At 39.6% G+C, this 19,350-nt stretch overlaps 1 protein-coding gene across 1 annotated transcript in view; it reads right to left on the minus strand.

Moving 5' to 3' along the window:
* The window catches only part of AMPH (amphiphysin), a 241,956-nt gene extending 231,288 nt beyond the window's left edge, over nucleotides 1-10,668 (minus strand). Inside the window, exon 1 of the mRNA XM_075826928.1 lies at nucleotides 10,539-10,668. Coding sequence (XP_075683043.1) covers nucleotides 10,539-10,607 — 69 coding nt within the window. The 5' untranslated portion in view covers nucleotides 10,608-10,668. The remainder of the gene's footprint in view (nucleotides 1-10,538) is intronic.
* Nucleotides 10,669-19,350: the final 8,682 nt, after the last annotated feature.

Raw genomic sequence — 19,350 nt, forward strand, 5'->3', positions numbered from 1 at the left:
TTACGGTGTTAACCGTGCGGACTAGATAATGATATATTCTAATAGTTCAGACTTTTACGGACACGTCAATACCAGTTGTATTAATTATGTTTTTTCACATTGTGCTTGACTATAAATGGCAAAAGTTTTTTGTTTTTTTATTAATAAAAAATTTATTTCACAGTTTTTTACTTGCCGGAGGCAGGGCTTCACAGGAGTACAAAGATGGCGGAAAAGTAAAACCACTTGCCAATCCTCTTAACTAAGCCATTTGACTACCAAGTAACCAAGTGGTTCCGATTTTCTTGTATACAGCCATATACCGCTGAACAGTCAGAACCTCAGACAGCACTCAAGCATGGAAGAAGTTTGTAAACTGCCATTCTAGATTTGCTAAAAAAGTTCTGCCATTTATAAGTGCTGTGAGTGTTGAGATATAGCTGCCACTTATACAGACAAAGTCGCTGGCATTTTTGGGGGCTCTGGTTGGCACAACTCTGTGACTGAATTTATAGGGTACTGGCTGAGACATTTTTGGGCATGTGAATACTCTGCCACAGCATGTGTGGTGTCATATCTCTTTTTTATTTCAGAATGTTGGAGGGCATGCCTAGATCCCTACTGAGACCACAAAATAAATTCATACGTAACTGTATTTTATCCTTTTTCTTTTATAGTACTCTATACGGTTTTCAGTATACACAGTACAGTACATCGTTGCCTATGATTAACGTGAGTAAAGGTTTTTGCTGTCCACTCTTATGTGTAGTCACAGGCTGCCTGCCTAAGTTATATAACTTATTTAACAGCCATGCACATTTTGCCTGAGATATCTTGTCTTACTTCTCAGCTGGCCCCAGACATGACTTTATAAATTATTTATTGCACTCCTCCACATTCTGTAAACTATGCACTAACTAGTTATGCCAGGAAATACACACAATGTAGAATCTGTTAAAGCCAAAATTGGAGATTTAATTCTTTGTGGCTAATATTATTATAGGATAAGGATTTAGCTTGACTGTACATTAGAGGAACAGTAGATTATGCTGTTTACCTAGTAGACTTTAGACCATATTTCATACAACGCCTTTATTTTTTTATTTCATATTTAGCTATTGCCCAACTCTGGACCCCTCATTAGTTATAGCTGTGCCATATTAGGCATGTCACTCAGCCGTACACAGGTCACCCCTTTGAAATCAATAGGGGAAAAAACGCAATAACATTACAATTCTCTATAGGGTTGACAATGGGGTTGGGCTTCGAGTAGTAAGACCTCCTGTAATGTGATTGAGGGAACTGCAAGGCAAAATGGGATTCCAACCCATACAACTCCTGCAAAATAATGTGTACATCAGGGTGCCACAAACAGGGAGTGGACTCATTTGGATTTCTGTTGGTTTTGGCTGGTGGATAGACAGGTGTGTATAATCTAAATTTTTCTTACACTAGATGCAAATATTAAGGTCAGAGTTTCCTAAATATGTTCCAACTGCAAAATCAGACGAAGGACAGCCGGGTAAAAACCAGACACACGTAGACAAGCACAGGGTCAAACAGGCCATCGGTTGAGGCAGGCAACATTCAAAACATTCAATTATGGGCAGGTAAGCAGGCACACATTATAGCTTCATGCACATGGCAGAGCTCCGTTGTCTACCATACTAGGAAACCAAAGCAGATGGCGTTTACGACACTGGGTTTAAAAATAGGGCAATATACAGGGGCATGCTGGTCGAATTTATAAATGTTTCCATTACAGTTCAACCTGGTTTGATTTATAAAGGTAAAATAAATGAACAAACTATGTGTAAAGTACAAATAAAGCTCAAAAATCTAAGCTGGCCTTTTGTCATATCACGTTGTGTCAGAAGACTACAATGTTTAGAAACAGCTCAATGACAAATTCAGCTCTGCTACATCTTCAACCCTAATGAAAATGATCCACATTCAAACTTTACAAAGATTTGATCCACACATAATGTTCTGAGTGCAAAGTAAATTTATGGGCATAACTCTAGACCCTAAAATAGGTAAATTACATTGTCGATCTTATCTGATTATTTTCTAGTGATAAATTATTCATAATGGAAATTATACAAGAATGTAATTTTTTTTTCCTCCCTTAGGGTAACTTACAGGACCTGTCCATCCTCGCTGATAAATCATACCACCAGAACATGTTAATTCCAAGCAGCTTCAGCAATCGGGGCTTGAATATAAAAAACTACAGCCCAAGGGCACTATGCCTGTCTTGTGGTCAGCAGCAGAGGGGCCTTTGGGAAATTAATATATCCCAGACAACTTCACTTAATATTCTTTATATTGCATATGGCTTATTAATACACCAAGTACAATAGCTTGATAATTTCCTCATAGCTTTATATTATATTGCTATATACTATATATCATATAGCTGTACAACAATGTAGAGCTCCATGGTTTATGTATAAAGGGGGCTGTTTCGTTCTCTAACAATTCCCATAAAAGCACAAACAAGGCTACGAACTGATAATGAAAACTGGAAATCCGTATGTTTATAATAAAACGATCGTTTGGACTATTTGGAACAGATTTCAATATGGAGTAATGTTTATCAGATATGCTTGAATCACTCTACCAATGGACATCATTGCTAAATTTGTAGTGCTCAAAAATAATTTGCCAATATTCGGTGAATTTAAGTATTCAGTTAATATAATTTGTTCTATAAATCAGTTTTTTTATGTGAAAATCATTCTGATCATAGGAAAAGGTTCCTCAAATAAGTTGGGATAAAGAGAGAAAAAACACGGCGCCACCTTGTGCAGATCAGTCGGTAAAGGTGAGACAATGATGCCGTATTACAGGTAATATGCTCACCTAGGTAGGGAGTTAAAAGGCATGTAAAATGAAACCACAGTGCTGCTGCCAGATCCGAGTCGGCATCCAAAAGGACCGCTTGGGAGGAGAGTTTAAGCAGGAGAAAAGAGGATCATTCCAGGGGCGCTGCTGTGTGGTGATAATGATAGGATCGAAGTACGGAGATAATAATAATAAATGAATTTATTCGAATGAGTGGCTACGCGTTTCGACGATGAACAATCGTCTTCATCAGGCCATCTTGAAGACGATTGTTCATCATCGAAACGCGTAGCCACTCATTCGAATAAATTCATTTATTATTATTATCTCCGTACTTCGATCCTATCATTATCACCACACAGCAGCGCCCCTGGAATGATCCTCTTTTCTCCTGCTTAAACTCTCCTCAAATAAGTTGGACTGTGGATATATCTTCATTTATTCTGTAACAGCTTGACTTCAATCATTCCTAGCTATGAAATAATATTAAATTAGCATATGAGGAGCTTCAATATTGGAACTAATAAAGATGGTCATTGATGTGCCAAGCTGACTATTAGAAGTCTACAGCTCTGATTCTATCCTATACATGCCTTGAACCAGCATATAAGTCACAGATGAAAGAACAAACACATTTATTAATACCATTAAAATGAAAAGAAAAAAAAGGAATTCGCCATGTTCCTGTGAATCCTGTGCTAAAAAGCTATGATATCACACTGCTTGTATATCCAAACTGACTGGACAATGGATACACCGTGTTCAGAAATAGTTCAGGTAGAACAATTCAGATCAAACATTTCACTTATAGCATCATTTGTTTAATTCATTATTAACAAGATGTGTCTAATGAAAGATTATTAAATATTTTACATTTTCAGAATGACAGAGAAATAAAAAAGAAATACTCTTTAAAGAAATAGCAATGTAGCCCAAAAATACATCAAATACCGTATTTTTCGGACTATAAGACGCACCCAGGTTTTAGACAACAGAAAATAGGAACAAAATATTTCATACTACTTAAATTTCTGTGGTGGTGGAGTGGTTAATGTCACCAACTTTGTGCAGGTCAGGGGGGTCTGGCGCAGCCGGGCACCTTGGCTGCCAACTATAAGATGCAGGGACTTTTTAGAAAGATTTATTCTTGCTAAAAAGTGCATCTTATAGACCAAAAAACACGGTAAGTAAAATAGATAAAGAATAATAGATGCTATTTTTACTTTATAAAATACTTTATTAATCAGAGGAGGCTACTAGTTGGCTTATATTATTGAGTGGTACTTCCCTAATAAAAGACAACATAACACAGATCCCTATTTAAGCCTCCTCTGTATAATATGGGGAAATAAGGTTTCCTAATAGGACATTTGCCTGTAGATGAAACCCAGGTTTAGTAAATTATCACAGATTTGCCCATCTCTACTTTGGATTATTCTGGACTAATAGTCGCCAGAATATAAGACACCACTTTAAACTAACTTTATTGTAAACTGTAAATTATTTTGAAGGCTGTTGTCTTTTTCTGTTCCTGTAATAATAATGGAAAGATACTTCTGCATTTTACAGGGGAGATATAAGAACTGTTGGTCTGAGGGTAACTATATACAGATTAATCCTTTAGTTTTGGCAGTTTTATATACCAAATTGGCATGTCTTTGCCCAACCATATTTCACCTAGTAGCCCAAAGAGCGCTGGACCCATTTACAAAGGAGTGTGATAAAATTCTCTAAATGATTCAGCCTGTGTGAAGGAGGAGAGGAGGGGCAGCCTGAGGATGTGCTGGCGGCGTTGAGAGAGAGGAGGAGAATCTGTGATCCTCCTCCTGTCTCTGTATGGCTGTAGATGAACCCAGGGCAAATGGTAACATGAACTATTTTTCATGTTATCGACCAGTCTTATCAATCAGAGAGCATACTTGTTCTTTTATTGTCACATATGGTGAGCCTTTTTTTTTTTTTTTCAAGAAAAGAGTGAGAAGAAGAGTAGTATCATTTGGTGTGATTTTTTGCAGAATCACAGCAAAATGGAGCGGTTTAAAATTGTGGCATAAAAGGCACTTGACCGCAATGTGTGAACACAGCATTAGAGTTTATGTAGGGGGATGGAAAACTATCCTAAATAATCCCAAATTGAATTTGCATGCAAAAATTAGTTCGTGCATTCCTGCAGTCTTGGCGTTTCTTGAACACACCTATGTACGTGGACGTGTGGTATGTTTGAATGCCTTACATCTCACAGAGTACCTTTTGTTTGCATAAGGGATCTGCTTGAGTGACCGTTTTAGACGCAAAATAAAAATATCATGCAATTTTTGCTTATAATCACCATTTGATGCAAAGTTGTGTGATGGTGGTTGTGTGTCTAAATTATTCAATTGCATGTTTATTAAAAAAATGAAAATTTTGGTAGCATAGTAGAATTGTGTTTGCCAAGTGCAGTATATATTTTTAATACATTTGTGAATGATTGCCAAGTATGGCATGGCCTCCGTTTCAGCATTCTTAAAACCACAAGCCCCTGCTTTTATTTTACTTTGTTTTTGTGTGTAAACCTCTGCCTGTGTGTGGGTTTTATGCACAAATGTATGTTGCAATGCATTTTTTTTAAATAAAATGGTTCCTGTTTTACAACGTTACGTGAAGGTGGGGACGGTGGGCATGACAGCATGCTAAGACAACTGCAATTGTCTGGTTCTCTGCTTTCAGGGAATATATGGTGTTTGGGGGTGCACTTACTTTGCAAGGCGTATAATCCTTGTTTATTGATTTTAGGTCTTTTCAATTCAGGTGACTTTATGAGTATATGTGCATATAAACATAGGCATAAGTATGAACTATGCACATATTGAACTTTTATTATTAGGATGTGTGGTGTTTCTAATTTTCTGCTTGGGTCATGCTTTTAGCCACAAATATCAATTTGTATAAAATATTTATGGTGTCTCCTTTATTTGCACATTTTAAAGCTTGAAAATTGTCCTGGCTTACAGAGGTACAACATATCCCAAAACCCCTTAGCAGCAAAAGGGCATAAGGTTTTTTTCCATAAAGACAACCCCTGTCCATATACCCTATTGGGGCACATGGGTGGCATAGAGGGGGGTCTCCCACATCCTTAATCGCTGGGCCTCTATTCAAAAAGGAGTTTTCTTCATTAGACAGGCCCTTTAAGTTAAGTGACCCTTTAAAGAGCTTATTTATGTCAAAGTTTTAACCATAAATACTTATTTTATACAGGTCACACATCTTCCATATACAGGTAACCACAAAATAGGATGCACAATATTTTCTACAGAAATCTGATATAGTTCAAGTTTCTGGTTGGAGAAAGATGCTATTTAATGCTTTGTATGAAATTATATTGCATGCAGATGGTGAAGTTACTCATGTACAGCATTGCTATAATAAATGGGTCTTTAATGTCTGATTTGACAACAAATGTCTATTGCAATTATTTTTCCACACAGTACATTTCCTTCCAGTGCGGATCCAGATCAGGATAATAGATTTCTAAATCATGATACCGCATTGATATAAAGTCATTGATTTGATATCCATTACGTTTAAAGACAACTTCAGCACTGGACCCCATCGATGTTGGAAATGTCATTCTGTAGTTATCTTAGATCTATAACACAAGCTTATATTATATATCACACACTGGGAGTTGGGGTTTATATGCCGGTCAGGGTCCTTGAAAAGTACACACAGCGATTTAAAACTTACCTGCAGAATTTGGCTAGATGTAATACATACTAGAAGCACTAAATTTCTGTTAGCCAAAGGGTCATGCTGAAACGATATGAAGTAATATACTTATGTCGTTCCAAAATACTTTAAAGAGACTCTGTGTTCACATTATAAGTGCCCTATCTCCTATATAAGGAGATCGGCGCTGTAATGTAGCAGTAATGCTTTTTATTTAAAAAAAACGATCTTTTTTCACAACGTTAGGAACGATTTTGGTTTATGCTAATGAGCTTTCTTAATGCCCAAGTGGGCATATTTTTACTTCCGACCAAGTGGGCGTTGTACAGAGGAGTGCATGACGCTGACCAATCAGCATCTCCTCTCCATTCATTTACACTGCACTAGCGATATAGATATATCACTATGTGCAGCTACATACACAAACCCTAACATTAATACAGTGTCCTGATAATGAATATACATTACCTCCAGCCTGGACGTCATGTGTACTCAGAATCCTGACACTTCTGACTCTTTTCTTTGAGATTTCCAGCAAGCGAAACCAAATCTCGTTTAGCTCCGTGATCTCGCGAGATTTGGTTTCACTTGCCGGAATCTCACAACGTTGTGAAAAAAGATCGTTTTTTTAAATAAAAAGCATTACTGTCACCTACATTACAGCGCCGATCTCCTTATGTAGGAGACAGGGCACTTATAATGTGGTGACAGAGCCTCTTTAAGTAACATACAGGGGGGTGCATAAGTAAGTCTACAGGGGGAGATTTTTCAAATTGTCTAATTACACTTTTGTGAGGCAATTCTTAATGAAGAAACAAGGAGACGGCATTATTAGAAAAATAACTTGGTCCGATGAGGCCGACTTCAAAATTTCAGCTGCTATTAATAGGCACAACTGTGTTTATTACTCAACAGAAAACCCCCCTGTAACAATTGAAGTACAGTAGAATCAACTTGGGGTTACAGTTTGGACGGCCCTTTCATGTAAAGGGATAATTAGGCCCATCTTCTACAATACAAGGGTTACCTCAGACCTGTACCTTAACATGCTCCGAGAAAATGTAATACCACAATTGAAGTTGGAGAATGAAAACGAAGACTTCTATTTTCAGCAAGATGGAGCCCCCTCACTATTCTTTAGCGGTGCTTAATATTCTTGACGAAAAATTACCCATAAGGTGGATAGGAAGACGAGGCCCGGATGAATGGCCACCACGATAACCAGACTTTACCCTGATGGACTTGGTCTGTTGTGGAGTTATCAAAGATAAGGTATATTCAAGAAGACCAGGCACGGTTGAGAACATGATTCAGTTCATAAAAGAAGCATGCCAAGAAATGAATGGCAATAAAGAACTTTGTGCCAAAGTGTGAGTGTAAAAACTAGACTACAGCAATGTGTAAATCGTGAGGGTGCCAATTTGGGCATATAAGAGATTGTACTTAATTGTTTTGTTATTCTATCAAATACTATTTAAACTGAACACCTATTATTATTATTATTATATTTACCTATTATTTAAACTGTATACCTGCTTATGCACCCCCTGTATATCGTAAATCCATGTATTAACATTCCTTTTTGCCATAAACTGCAAATTTTCACGTATAGTATTGAGGGCCTGAGGATTGAGCTTACATTGGATTCCACAGATTTGATCAAGATTAAGACGGCCTTTACATAGAACTGACTGCACCTAGAATAGTGATACGACTACCGGCGGTGGATCAGTGAAAGGTTAACAGGGACGCAATCCTCTTACTGCAGTGAACATGTGCATGTGTGGGGGAGGAGACAAGTGACAGCAGATTGTTTATCTGCCTCAACAAATCACAATGACAGATGTAATCTTTCTACAAGCACTCGGCCCATTGTGCTGCCATTTGGCCTACATTTCTTCCTAGTCAACAATTCAAAGGCCCAAAACAAAAGCCTGGAGTTACAGTACAGCAGTGTATTAACATATACATACTACCAGAAAGATACAAAAAAATATCAGTGTGTTTTCCTGTACCTGGCACCCAAACAATAAAATGTTATTTTTTTCATGAAACCTTCCTTATCTTATTTTTATGTAGTGTAGGGCAAGCACTGAGGGTAAACTTACTGCACAAGTTACAAAGATTAAGTCATTTACGTATACAGTATTTCAGATGCACAGTATAGAAGTATGTAAAGAGACATACTGTTCAATATGATTATTCTCAGTAATAGTACTCATAGTTTCACACTGGTCAATAGTATTATTAGTATATAATATCATATAGGAAAGCAAATATGCATATGATTAAAAATCTACCATATTATATCCTAGCCACACCACCCTGTTAAAAAGCATGTGATCTTGACAACGGTGTTATAAACAATTAACATAGAGAGATAGATAGATAGATAGATAGATAGATAGATAGATAGATAGATAGATAGATAGATAGATAGATAGATAGATAGATAGATAGATAGATAGATATGAGATAGATAGATAGATAGCAAACATAGAATGGCGACAGCACACTGCGACACTAATGCCACCTAAACCACTAAATATAAATAAATATGCACTAAAGCTAAATCTACTTACAAATAGGGAGGTTCTTAGTGCACATTTTGATCAAAAAGTGTTAGCCCACCTGCCACGACAAGGCGACCTCTGTAAGGTGGGGACCTACTCTGCACATACACCCAGAACTGGGACTAAGCCTACATATATACCTGGGGATGGTAGGATCCAGCATTGAACTGATTAAGATCACCCAGGGCAGAATGGGAGGAGTGCAAGAACAACAAGTGGAGGCAGTCACTAACCCCACACATATGGATCACATAAACACAACAAAAATTTGAACAGCACATTCCAATCAAAAAGTGTTAGCCCACCTGCCTGCATACATTTTGTATCATTTTGTTGGAATGTGCTGTTCAAATTTTTGTTGTGTTTATGGTATCCATATATGTGGGGTTAGTGACTGCCTCCACTTGTTGTTCTTGCACTCCTCCCACTCTGCCCTGGGTGATTTTAATCAGTTCAATGCTGGATCCTACCATCCCCAGGTATATATGTAGGCTTAGTCCCAGTTCTGGGTGTATGTGCAGCGTAGGTTCCCACCTTACAGAGGTCGCCTTTTTGTGGCAAGTGGGCAAACACTTTTTGATCAAAATGTGCACTAAGAACCTCCCTATTTGTAAGTAGATTTAGCTTTAGTGCATATTTATTTATATTTAGTGGTTTAGGTGGCATTAGTGTTGCAGGGTGCTGTCGCCATTCTATGTTTGCTGTATATTTGCAGTCATGGGTGTTCTTGCACCTGCATACATTTTGTATCATTTAGTTGGAATGTGCTGTTCAAATTTTTGTTGTGTTTATAGATAGATAGATAGATAGATAGATAACACGTATTTTATCTATTTTATCTCATATATATCTATGCCTTTTGTATGTAGGGATTGAACAGGTCCAGTTTTACTATATCATTTCTTTATAAGTGATAATATTTATGATATTTAGGACCTTGGATATTTGTGACTTGACAGTCCTGTACATACAGTTATGCAGCACCGCGACCTTGCGAAGTGCTTCCTCTCCTATGTGCACCATGCACCCCCTCCCACCATTGCTAGCAGTGCAGCCTTGCAATCTATTCCCCTAGCCCCTGATGCTGCTGCATTTCATGTAACCCTTGAGTGGCTGGAGAGCTACACACACAGGCGCCCCCTCCCCCTTCAACGTGACACCAGAAGGGCTGCAAGCTGTTAACTGGAACAATCACAGGTTTAGTAAGCAGCTATTCATTCCTGCTTCCCACATGCATCTAAACAGCGGATTACATTTACTACTGATGAATACAGATAATAACAATAGGATACTGTACACGAGGGCCTGCATAACACGCCAGGGAGATGCTGCTATGCATAGCTGAGAGGATAGTAGGGTTTCACTATTATTCTTATGGAGGACAGCTTGCTGGTCAGTCATGTAATACATATGTCTGTCAGCACTTACCTTTTCCTGAGCCCTGCTGAGCTTTTTCTGGACATTTTTAGCAAAGACGCCTGTTTTCATATCAGCCATGGCTGCTGGTCCAGGGAGCCAAGTGAAAGGAATCAGATGGAGCCTGGAGGCTGAGAGAGAATGAGGAGGGAGGGGAGGGAAGAGGAGGAGCCCTTCAATGTGGAGAGTAAAGGAGAGTGATGGGGAGAAGAGAGACAAAATGAAGATACAACCATGTAGTGAAGTATTAGATATGCTCTTATTCAATGATGTTAAGAGCCGATGTGCAAGGATACTATATCTATATCATTACATACTGTATGTATCAACAGCTATCTATCTCTCTATCTATCTATCTCATATGTATTATATATCTATCTATCTATCTCATATCTATCTCATATCTATCTATCTATCTATCTATCTATCTATCTATCTATCTATCTATCTATCTATCTATCTATCTATCTCACTTCTATCTATCTATCTATCTCATATGTATTATATATCTATCTATCTATCTATCTATCTATCTCATATCTATCTATCTCATATCTATCTCACTTCTATCTATCTCATATGTATTATATATCTATCTATCTCATATGTATTATATATCTATCTATCTCATATCTATCTATCTATCTATCTATCTATCTATATCTATCATCTATCTATCTATCTAATATGTATTATCTATCTATCTATCTATCTATCTATCTATCGATCATCTATCTATCTATCTATCTATCTATCTCATATGTATTATCTATCTATCTATCTATCTCATATGTATTATCTATCTATCTATCTATCACATATGTATTATCTATCTATCTATCTATCTATCTATCTATCTATCTATCTATCTATCTATCTATCTATCTATCTATCTATCTATCTATCCATCTATCTATCTCATATCTATCTATCAATCTATCTATCTATCTATATCTTAACTAACGGACATAAGTGCTGAAGATATAAAGTTTGCATACTTAATGATGACCTGTCTGCTCTCCTGACATGTATGTTTTAGTAAATTCTTGTATTCCCTGAAAACTTACAATTCTTTTCTTTGAACTCTTCATTTGGGCCATTCCTCTGTTATTCCACCTTGAAATTTATGACTAAATTGACAACTTGGTGTTACCTTTCCCTTTGTCAAAGGAGTGTGTCCCTACACAGTGTGAGACTGTGAGCACTGACTGGTCAGTATCTCACCCCCAACTAATAACATCCAGATGTCAATTTATGCATAAATTTGTAGGAGGCATAACAGAGGAACAGTACAATGCAGAGTTCTAAGAAAAAATGCTAAAGAATTATATTTTTTTTTTTGAGGAATACAAGTATTTACTCAGTAAGTCCGACAGGTCCTCTTTAAGATTTAGTCAACTATGTATGTAGCTCTCCAAGGTGCTGAACTGTCTGATTCAAGAAGCTTAGGAGTCGCAATGCCTTGAATCAGTCTGGAATATGAACCTAATAAGTACACCCTCGCTGCCTACTGATTTGCCATAGAATTCCCGAACATATATTGTGTATATATATATACACACACACACAACTCTCATAAGCCTTTATCAATTAAGTTATCAGGGACACAAAACCTAAAGTCTGTTGATGATAAATATATTAATAGCTGATAAATCATTTACATGTACGTATATATTTCTGGTGATTATGAGGGCTAAAAGTATGGGAGATAATGCAGTGAGTGTGGAAACATTAAAGGACACTATAGGGAGCTTCGCCCTTGCTTAAAATCACTGTTAACATGGAACAATCAACTATAATCAACTTAAAGAAGTTACCCCATGAATCATTTTTATACCAAAAGTTTAGAAATGCTATTATTTGCTTCTTTAAATTAACTTGCAGTGCTTCTAGCATTCTGTGTCCCCCTTGGTGCTGCTGTTAATCTGTGCTGCTGCAGGTTGGTTCTGAGCATAATCAGTCTCCTTCTCTCTCTGGTAGCTGACACTATAGTCCCTTCTTACATTCCCCGCAGATAGGTAAAATGAGTTCCAGGGTAGTGAAGATATATACTGTGGGACATCCACAGTATACATTCCTTTAGAAACCAATGCAATATAATAAAACAATAAAGTCTGAGAGGACATGTGCAGGGTTCATATTTGCTATCAGGATGCCGAGCTTTACAGTCCTAACAAGCTGAGAATCCCCAGATATACTGCCATGGAACTTCAGCGGCTCTGCTCCTTCCCTGACAAGCAGGGCAGAAAGCTAATTTGTTGTCTACTCTGCAGTGAACAGAGGATCACTATGCAAAGAACTGGCTGTGGAAAGAGTGACTGAGCATGTGTGTTCCCACAGCACATTAGATGGAGGTGCACATTTCTATACACCTTGAATACCAGGTGGCGCCATACTGTGCAAGTATATCATAAATCTTCACTGGATAATTTTTATAGCATGTAAATGGCAAACATTGTTAATTTTGTATTATCTAAACAATTAATATTATACTTAAAGGGAATATGTCCGCAGTTTTGAGCCCTCAAAACTGCTGACAGAGCTATATATAGTCCAGGGAGTGAAGCATAGCTATACCGGTGGTGTTGGTCATGCCATGTGCAGAAATCAATGTTTTGATGCCTCTGGCGCAGCGATCGCAATTGATGATCCCCTTGATGTTTCAGCCCCACCCCTCTGAGTGATGGCTCTAGCGGTCTGATTGGACACTAGAACCGTTACATAGAGCAGAGGGGAGGGGCTGGCAACCTTTAGTGAGGAGTTCTTGGAGCACTTGAGCATCAAGGGGCCGCATCCGTGGAACTTGCAAACAAGGCACTGAGGGGAATAAACTGCTATACTTGTATAGTTACTCTACACTCCCCACCCAGTGGCTGAATATATTATGCTCTTTTCCTTGGTAAATGCACTAGAATACAACGCTTTAGTGCCATCCTTCACAGTATTGACAATTATTCCCATCACTGTAAGGCCCCATGCACACAAACTTACTTTTTCCTGTCCGTAAATACTGGCGTACATACGGGTCCTTGGTCACACGTATTCGACCGGTATTGCACCAGTGTTTACGGACCCGTGCCCGTAAATACAGGTCCGGTGTCACCAGTATTCCACCCGTATTTACGGACACGTTTTCGATTCAAAATTGCACTGCACTAACCGGCAACCCTTGTCTCTATCAGTGCAGGATAGAGAGAAGGGACAGCCCTTTCTGTAATAAAAGTAAAAGAAATTAATACTTACCCGGCCGTTGTCTTGGTGACGCGTCCCTCTTTCGACATCCAGCCCGACCTCCCTGGATGACGCGGCAGTCCATGTCATCCCAGGAGGCCGGACTGGAGGAAGAAGCAGAGAGTTCTCGGTAAGTAGGAACTTCTATTTTTTTTACACGTTGATTTATATTGTGATCAGTAGTCAGAGTCCCTGGTGCTGAAAGAGTTACTGCCGATCAGTTAACTCTTTCAGCACCCTGGACAGTGACTATCCACTGACGTCGCCTAGCAACGCTCCCGTAATTACAGGTGCACACACGTAGTCACCCGTAATTACGGAAGCCCCATAGACTTCTATGGGCCTGCCCGTGCCGTAATTACGGCCTAAAATAGGATTTGTTCTATATTTTTCAACGGCCCGGGCTACCTTCCCGTAAGCATACGGGGAGGTACCCGTGGCCAATAGAAGTCTATGGGCCCGTGATTACGGGCCGTAATTACGGCCAGTGATTACGGGCGTTTTTACGTTCCTGTGCATGGGGCCTACTGCAATGAATTGCCAAAATTTACCAATCACATTACTGTGAAAAAATAGGTTAAATATATTTGCCCTTCCATGATTGTTAACCCTTTCACCACCATCTTATGTATTACAAATATTTGTATGTGAATAATCAACACTGCTGAGCATTACTCACTTGCTGCCAACTTGTGGAAAATAAATATTTGTCCCTTTTGTAAATTACTAATATATATATTTTTTCCTTCCATCGCTAATATGTGAAACACAAACATTAATTCCTAGACTTATTCCTTAGACTGGACTAATGGGTCTGAAGAGTCCCTCATATTCCAATCTGTGTAAATTCATGGAAAGATTAACTCTTTTTGAATGTTGCTTCGCTATACAGTATAAAGAATTAATCTTTGATTTGTTTGTAGAACCAGTCTCCATGATACCGTATATGAATATTTTGGCTGCACCTCCTGCAGTTATTATGCAGTAATGTGGTTGTTTGACTTGGAAACACAATTAGTAAATACCCTATTAGAAAGAAGCACTCCCAGCCAAATTGTTTTTGACCCCTTCCTGCTGCAGCCATTTTTGACCTTCCGGACAGAGCCTTATTTTTCAAATCTGACATGTGTCACTTTATGTGGTAATAACTTTGGAATGCTTTTACCTATCCAAGCGATTCTGAGATTGTTTTCTCGTGACACATTGGACTTTATGTTACTGGTAAAATTAGGTCGATACATTCAGTATTTAATTGTGAAAAACACCAAAATTTAGCAAAAAATTACGAATATTTTCATTTTTATAAATGTAAATGTTTCTGCTTGTAAGACAAATAGTTATACAACACAAAATAGTTGCTTATTAACATTTCCCATATATCTACTTTAGATTGCCATTGTTTTTTTAACATCCTTTTATTTTTCTAGGATGTTACAAGGCTTAGAACTTTAGCAGCAATGTCTCACATTTTCACGAAAATTTCAAAAGGCAATTTTTACAGAGGCCAGTTTAGTTGTGAAGTGGCTTTGAGGGGCCCATACAAACCCTTATAAATCACCCTATTCTAAAAACCACACCCCTCAAATTATTAAAAAAAGCATTTAGAAAATTGCTTAACCCTTTAGGCATTTCACAGGAATTAAAGCAATGTAGAGGTAAAATTTACAAATGTCATGTTTTTTGCAGAAATTCATTATTAATCCATCTTTTTTTGTAACACAGAAGGTTTTACCAGATAAATACAGCTCAATATTTATTTCCCAAATTCTGCAGTTTTTAGAAATATCCCACATGTGGCCCTAAAGTGCTGATGGACTAAAGCACAGGCCTCGGAATCAAAGGTGCACCTAGTGGATTTTGGGGCCGCCTTTTTATTACTTTTTGAAATTAGGCCTTGAAAATGAAAATCTACTTTTTTTGAATAAATTGTAGGTTTAGCTAATTATTTTCCATCTCCACAACTAAACTAAAGGAGAAAAAGCACCACAACATTTGTAGAGCAGTCTCTTCTGAGTACAACAATATCCTATATGTTGTCATAAACGTCTGTTTGGACGCACGGCAGGGTTCAGAAGGGAAAGAGCACCATTTGGAGTTCAAATTTAGCTGGAATGGTTTGCAGAGGCCATTTCGGATTTGCAGAGCGTATTTGAGTGGCCAAAACAGTGGAAACCCCCCGAAAGTGACCCCATTTGGGAAACTACAACTCTGAGGGAAGTTATTTAGGGGGATAGTGAGAATTTAAATAAATTATCCAATTAATAATCCATGGATGTGTGATATACTTTGAACCACTCCTTTATGCACAGGCCAGGTTTTTGGTGGTAAGTTTTGCATTGATAAGTTGTATATCGTCTTCTCCTCCTTTTGTAACATACTTTGCACCTTTTTTGGGTCCTTCCCTTTTTACCAGTGGATGCGATTTCGCTGGGAAAGTGTTGCCCTGGTACAATACATGGATCATCACTTCTAGAAGTACTGGGGCGCTCCCCTTCCTGGTTTCCAAATACAAGAGCCTTGATTTGTTAAATCTCATCCACTATGATGCTACAGTATCCTGCTGCGTTTTTTCCGGCCGGAATTTCGGCCGGAAAAAACGCGGAATTTCCGTTACGTGTGGACGAGCCCTTAGAGAGGCCTCTCTGGTTTTTGCAAACGGTGCCGCATGCTCCAGTACTTTGGTGGAGAAGCAGTTAAATAGTGGGATGCTGGTGTAGAAGTTATCTACGTAAAAGGTAATAACCCTGGTTCAGCAGTGGGTGCACCAAATTCCACACCATTTTCCCACTAACTCTTAGGACTGGGGGCATTCTGGAGGTTCTATCCTGGTGTCCTTCCCTTCATAAACCCTAAACCTGTAGGTGTACTCTGAGCTACTATCACACAGCTTGTACATTTTAATTCCATACTTCACCTCTTGCTTGGCAGGTATTGGCGGAATTTTAGTCTCCCCTTAAAATGTACAAGGGACTCGTCTATTGCAATATTCTGTTTGGAGGGGGGTGTTGTAATTGTTCAAATGTGATGCAAAAATTATCAATGACTGGTCTGATTTTGAATAATCGGTCATATGTGGGGTCATCACGAAGGGCGGGCACTGTGCATTATCATTATAATGGAAAAATTTCAGAATTATTTCAAAACATGTCCAGGGCATTGCCATGTATTTAAATGGGGTGCTGTATAAAATGTCCATACTCCAGTATTGCCTAATATGGCTTTTTTTACTAGGCCCATATGTAGCACATGGCCCCAAAATGTCATCATCTCCGCTGCCTCTATGGGCCGAATTAGTGTCAGAGGCCAGGATGGCGTATGCCTCCTCGGTTGAATAGACCCTTTGAGATGATTGGGAAATTTTTATTAGGGGGGTATGTAGTGCTTCAACATGTGTAATACTCTGTTTTTACAGAGGTGGTTGTGTATGTAAAGAATAAGATAAAAATTTAGGTGAAAAACATTTACTGAACGTCCAATATAAAACTGTAAAAAATTAACCCTATTGCTGGAAAAAACTGTAAAAAAAAAATTGAGCTACAACTGCGTCACTACGCTAACAAAAATTTAGTGACCGAACTTCATTTAAAAAAATCAATGTCCGTCACTAACTGACGCTAACTATAAGGCTGTGTTCACACTGAGTTTTTTGCAGGAGGAAAATTCTGCCTCAAAATTCTGTTTAGGATTTTGAGGCAGATTTTGTCCTTCCTGCACAGCATTTTCCGCGATTTTCGCAGTGGTTTTCGCAGTGTTTTTCGCCCGCGGTCATTGAGTGCTACAGGCCAAAAACTCAGCGAAATACGCTCTCTCTGCCTCCCATTGATGTCAATGGGAGATCAGAGGCGTAAATGAGTGAAGAGAGGGCATGTCCCTCCTTTCTCCCGCGAGGTGGTTTTACCGCTCGCGGGAGAAAACCGCCCCCGCCTCCCATTGAAATCAGTGGGAGGCATTATCGGATGGTTTTTGATGAGTTTTCGGAGCGGTTTACACTCCAAAAATCTCGTCAAAATACTCAGTGTGAACACTAAATTACACTAAAACTGTCTCTACACTATCAAAAATTTTCTAAATGAACATCAGTTAAAAAAAACGGAATGTCTGTCACTAACTAACGCTAACTATAACTCTGTAAATTTACACTAAAACTGTCGCTACACTATCAAAAATGTAATGAACGAACTTCAGTTTAAAAAACCTGACTGTCTGTCACTTACTAACACTAAGCCCTTATTCACACGACAGGGTTTCCCGGCCGGTTGACGGCCGTTCATAAATCGGCCGTCACCCGGCTGCAGTAGGAACAATAGACCCCTAATGGGGCTATTCACACGACCGATTTTTTGACGGCCCGGCAAACCTGGCCGTCAAAAAATGGGACATGCCCTATTTTCGGCCGTTTACCGGCTTCTATGGGAGCCGGGTAATACACGGCCATCACCGGAATGTGTCCCGAGTGATGGCAATGTATTCCATCGCTCGCGCTCTCTCTCCTCCTTCTCCTCACAGTGCAGAGTGCATGTGAGGAGGAGGAGGGTCTTTTTTTGCTCCCTGTAGGAGTCGGAATCCCCAATCCCCGGCCGGGGATTGGGAATTCCGCTATAGGAGAAGTGAGTGACTACACTGTCCATATATGGACACAGCGACGTCACTCACTTTTGAAGCGGAATCCCCGACTCTATGGCTGGGGATTCCGCTACAGGAGAAGTGAGTGACTACACTGTCCATATATGGATACAGTGACGTCACTCACTTCTGAAGCGGAATTCCCGACCTGTGGCAGGGAATTCCTCTCCAGGAGAAGTCACTGACTACACTGTCCATATATGGACATTGAAGTCAGTGACTTCTCCTGGAAGGGGGGGATGGGTGCAACCTACAGGGGGCTGTGTGGCATTACCTACAGGGGACTGGGTGGCATCACCTACAGGGGACTGGGTGGCATCACCTACAGGGGACTGGGTGGCATCACCTACAGGGGGCTGGGTGGCATCACCTACAGGGGGCTGGGTGGCATCACCTACAGGGGGCTGGGTGGCATTACCTACAGGGGGCTGTGTTGTATTACCTGCAGGGGGCTGGGTGGCATTACCTGCAGGGGGCTGGGTAGCATTACCTGCAGGGGGCTGGGTAGCATTACCTGCAGGGGGCTGGGTGGCATTACCTACAGGGGGCTGTGTGGCATTGCCTGCAGGGGGCTGTGTGGCATCGCCTACAGGGGGCTGTGTGGCATCACCTACAGGGGGCTGTGTGGCATCACCTACAGGGGACTTGGTGGCATTACCTACAGGGGGCTGGGTGGCATTACCTGCAGGGGGCTGGGTGGTATTACCGACAGGGGGCTGTGTGGCATTATCTACAGAGCGCTGTGTGTGGAAACAAATTGAAATGAAATTCATCCGACTTTAAAACGGACAGGGAAAAAAAACGGGTGAAAATCGACCGTTAAAAACGGCAACACGGCTCGGAACGGATGCAAAACGGCTGGGAAAAACGGCCCAAAACAGCCGATTTTATCGGCCGACACTCGGACCCTGTCATGTGAATGAGGCCTAACTATAAGATCACACGTTGCAGAATTGCTGCGTTTTTTCCG

The sequence above is a fragment of the Rhinoderma darwinii genome, chromosome 5 (assembly GCF_050947455.1).
Source record: "Rhinoderma darwinii isolate aRhiDar2 chromosome 5, aRhiDar2.hap1, whole genome shotgun sequence".
Taxonomy (NCBI): Eukaryota; Metazoa; Chordata; class Amphibia; order Anura; family Rhinodermatidae; genus Rhinoderma; species Rhinoderma darwinii.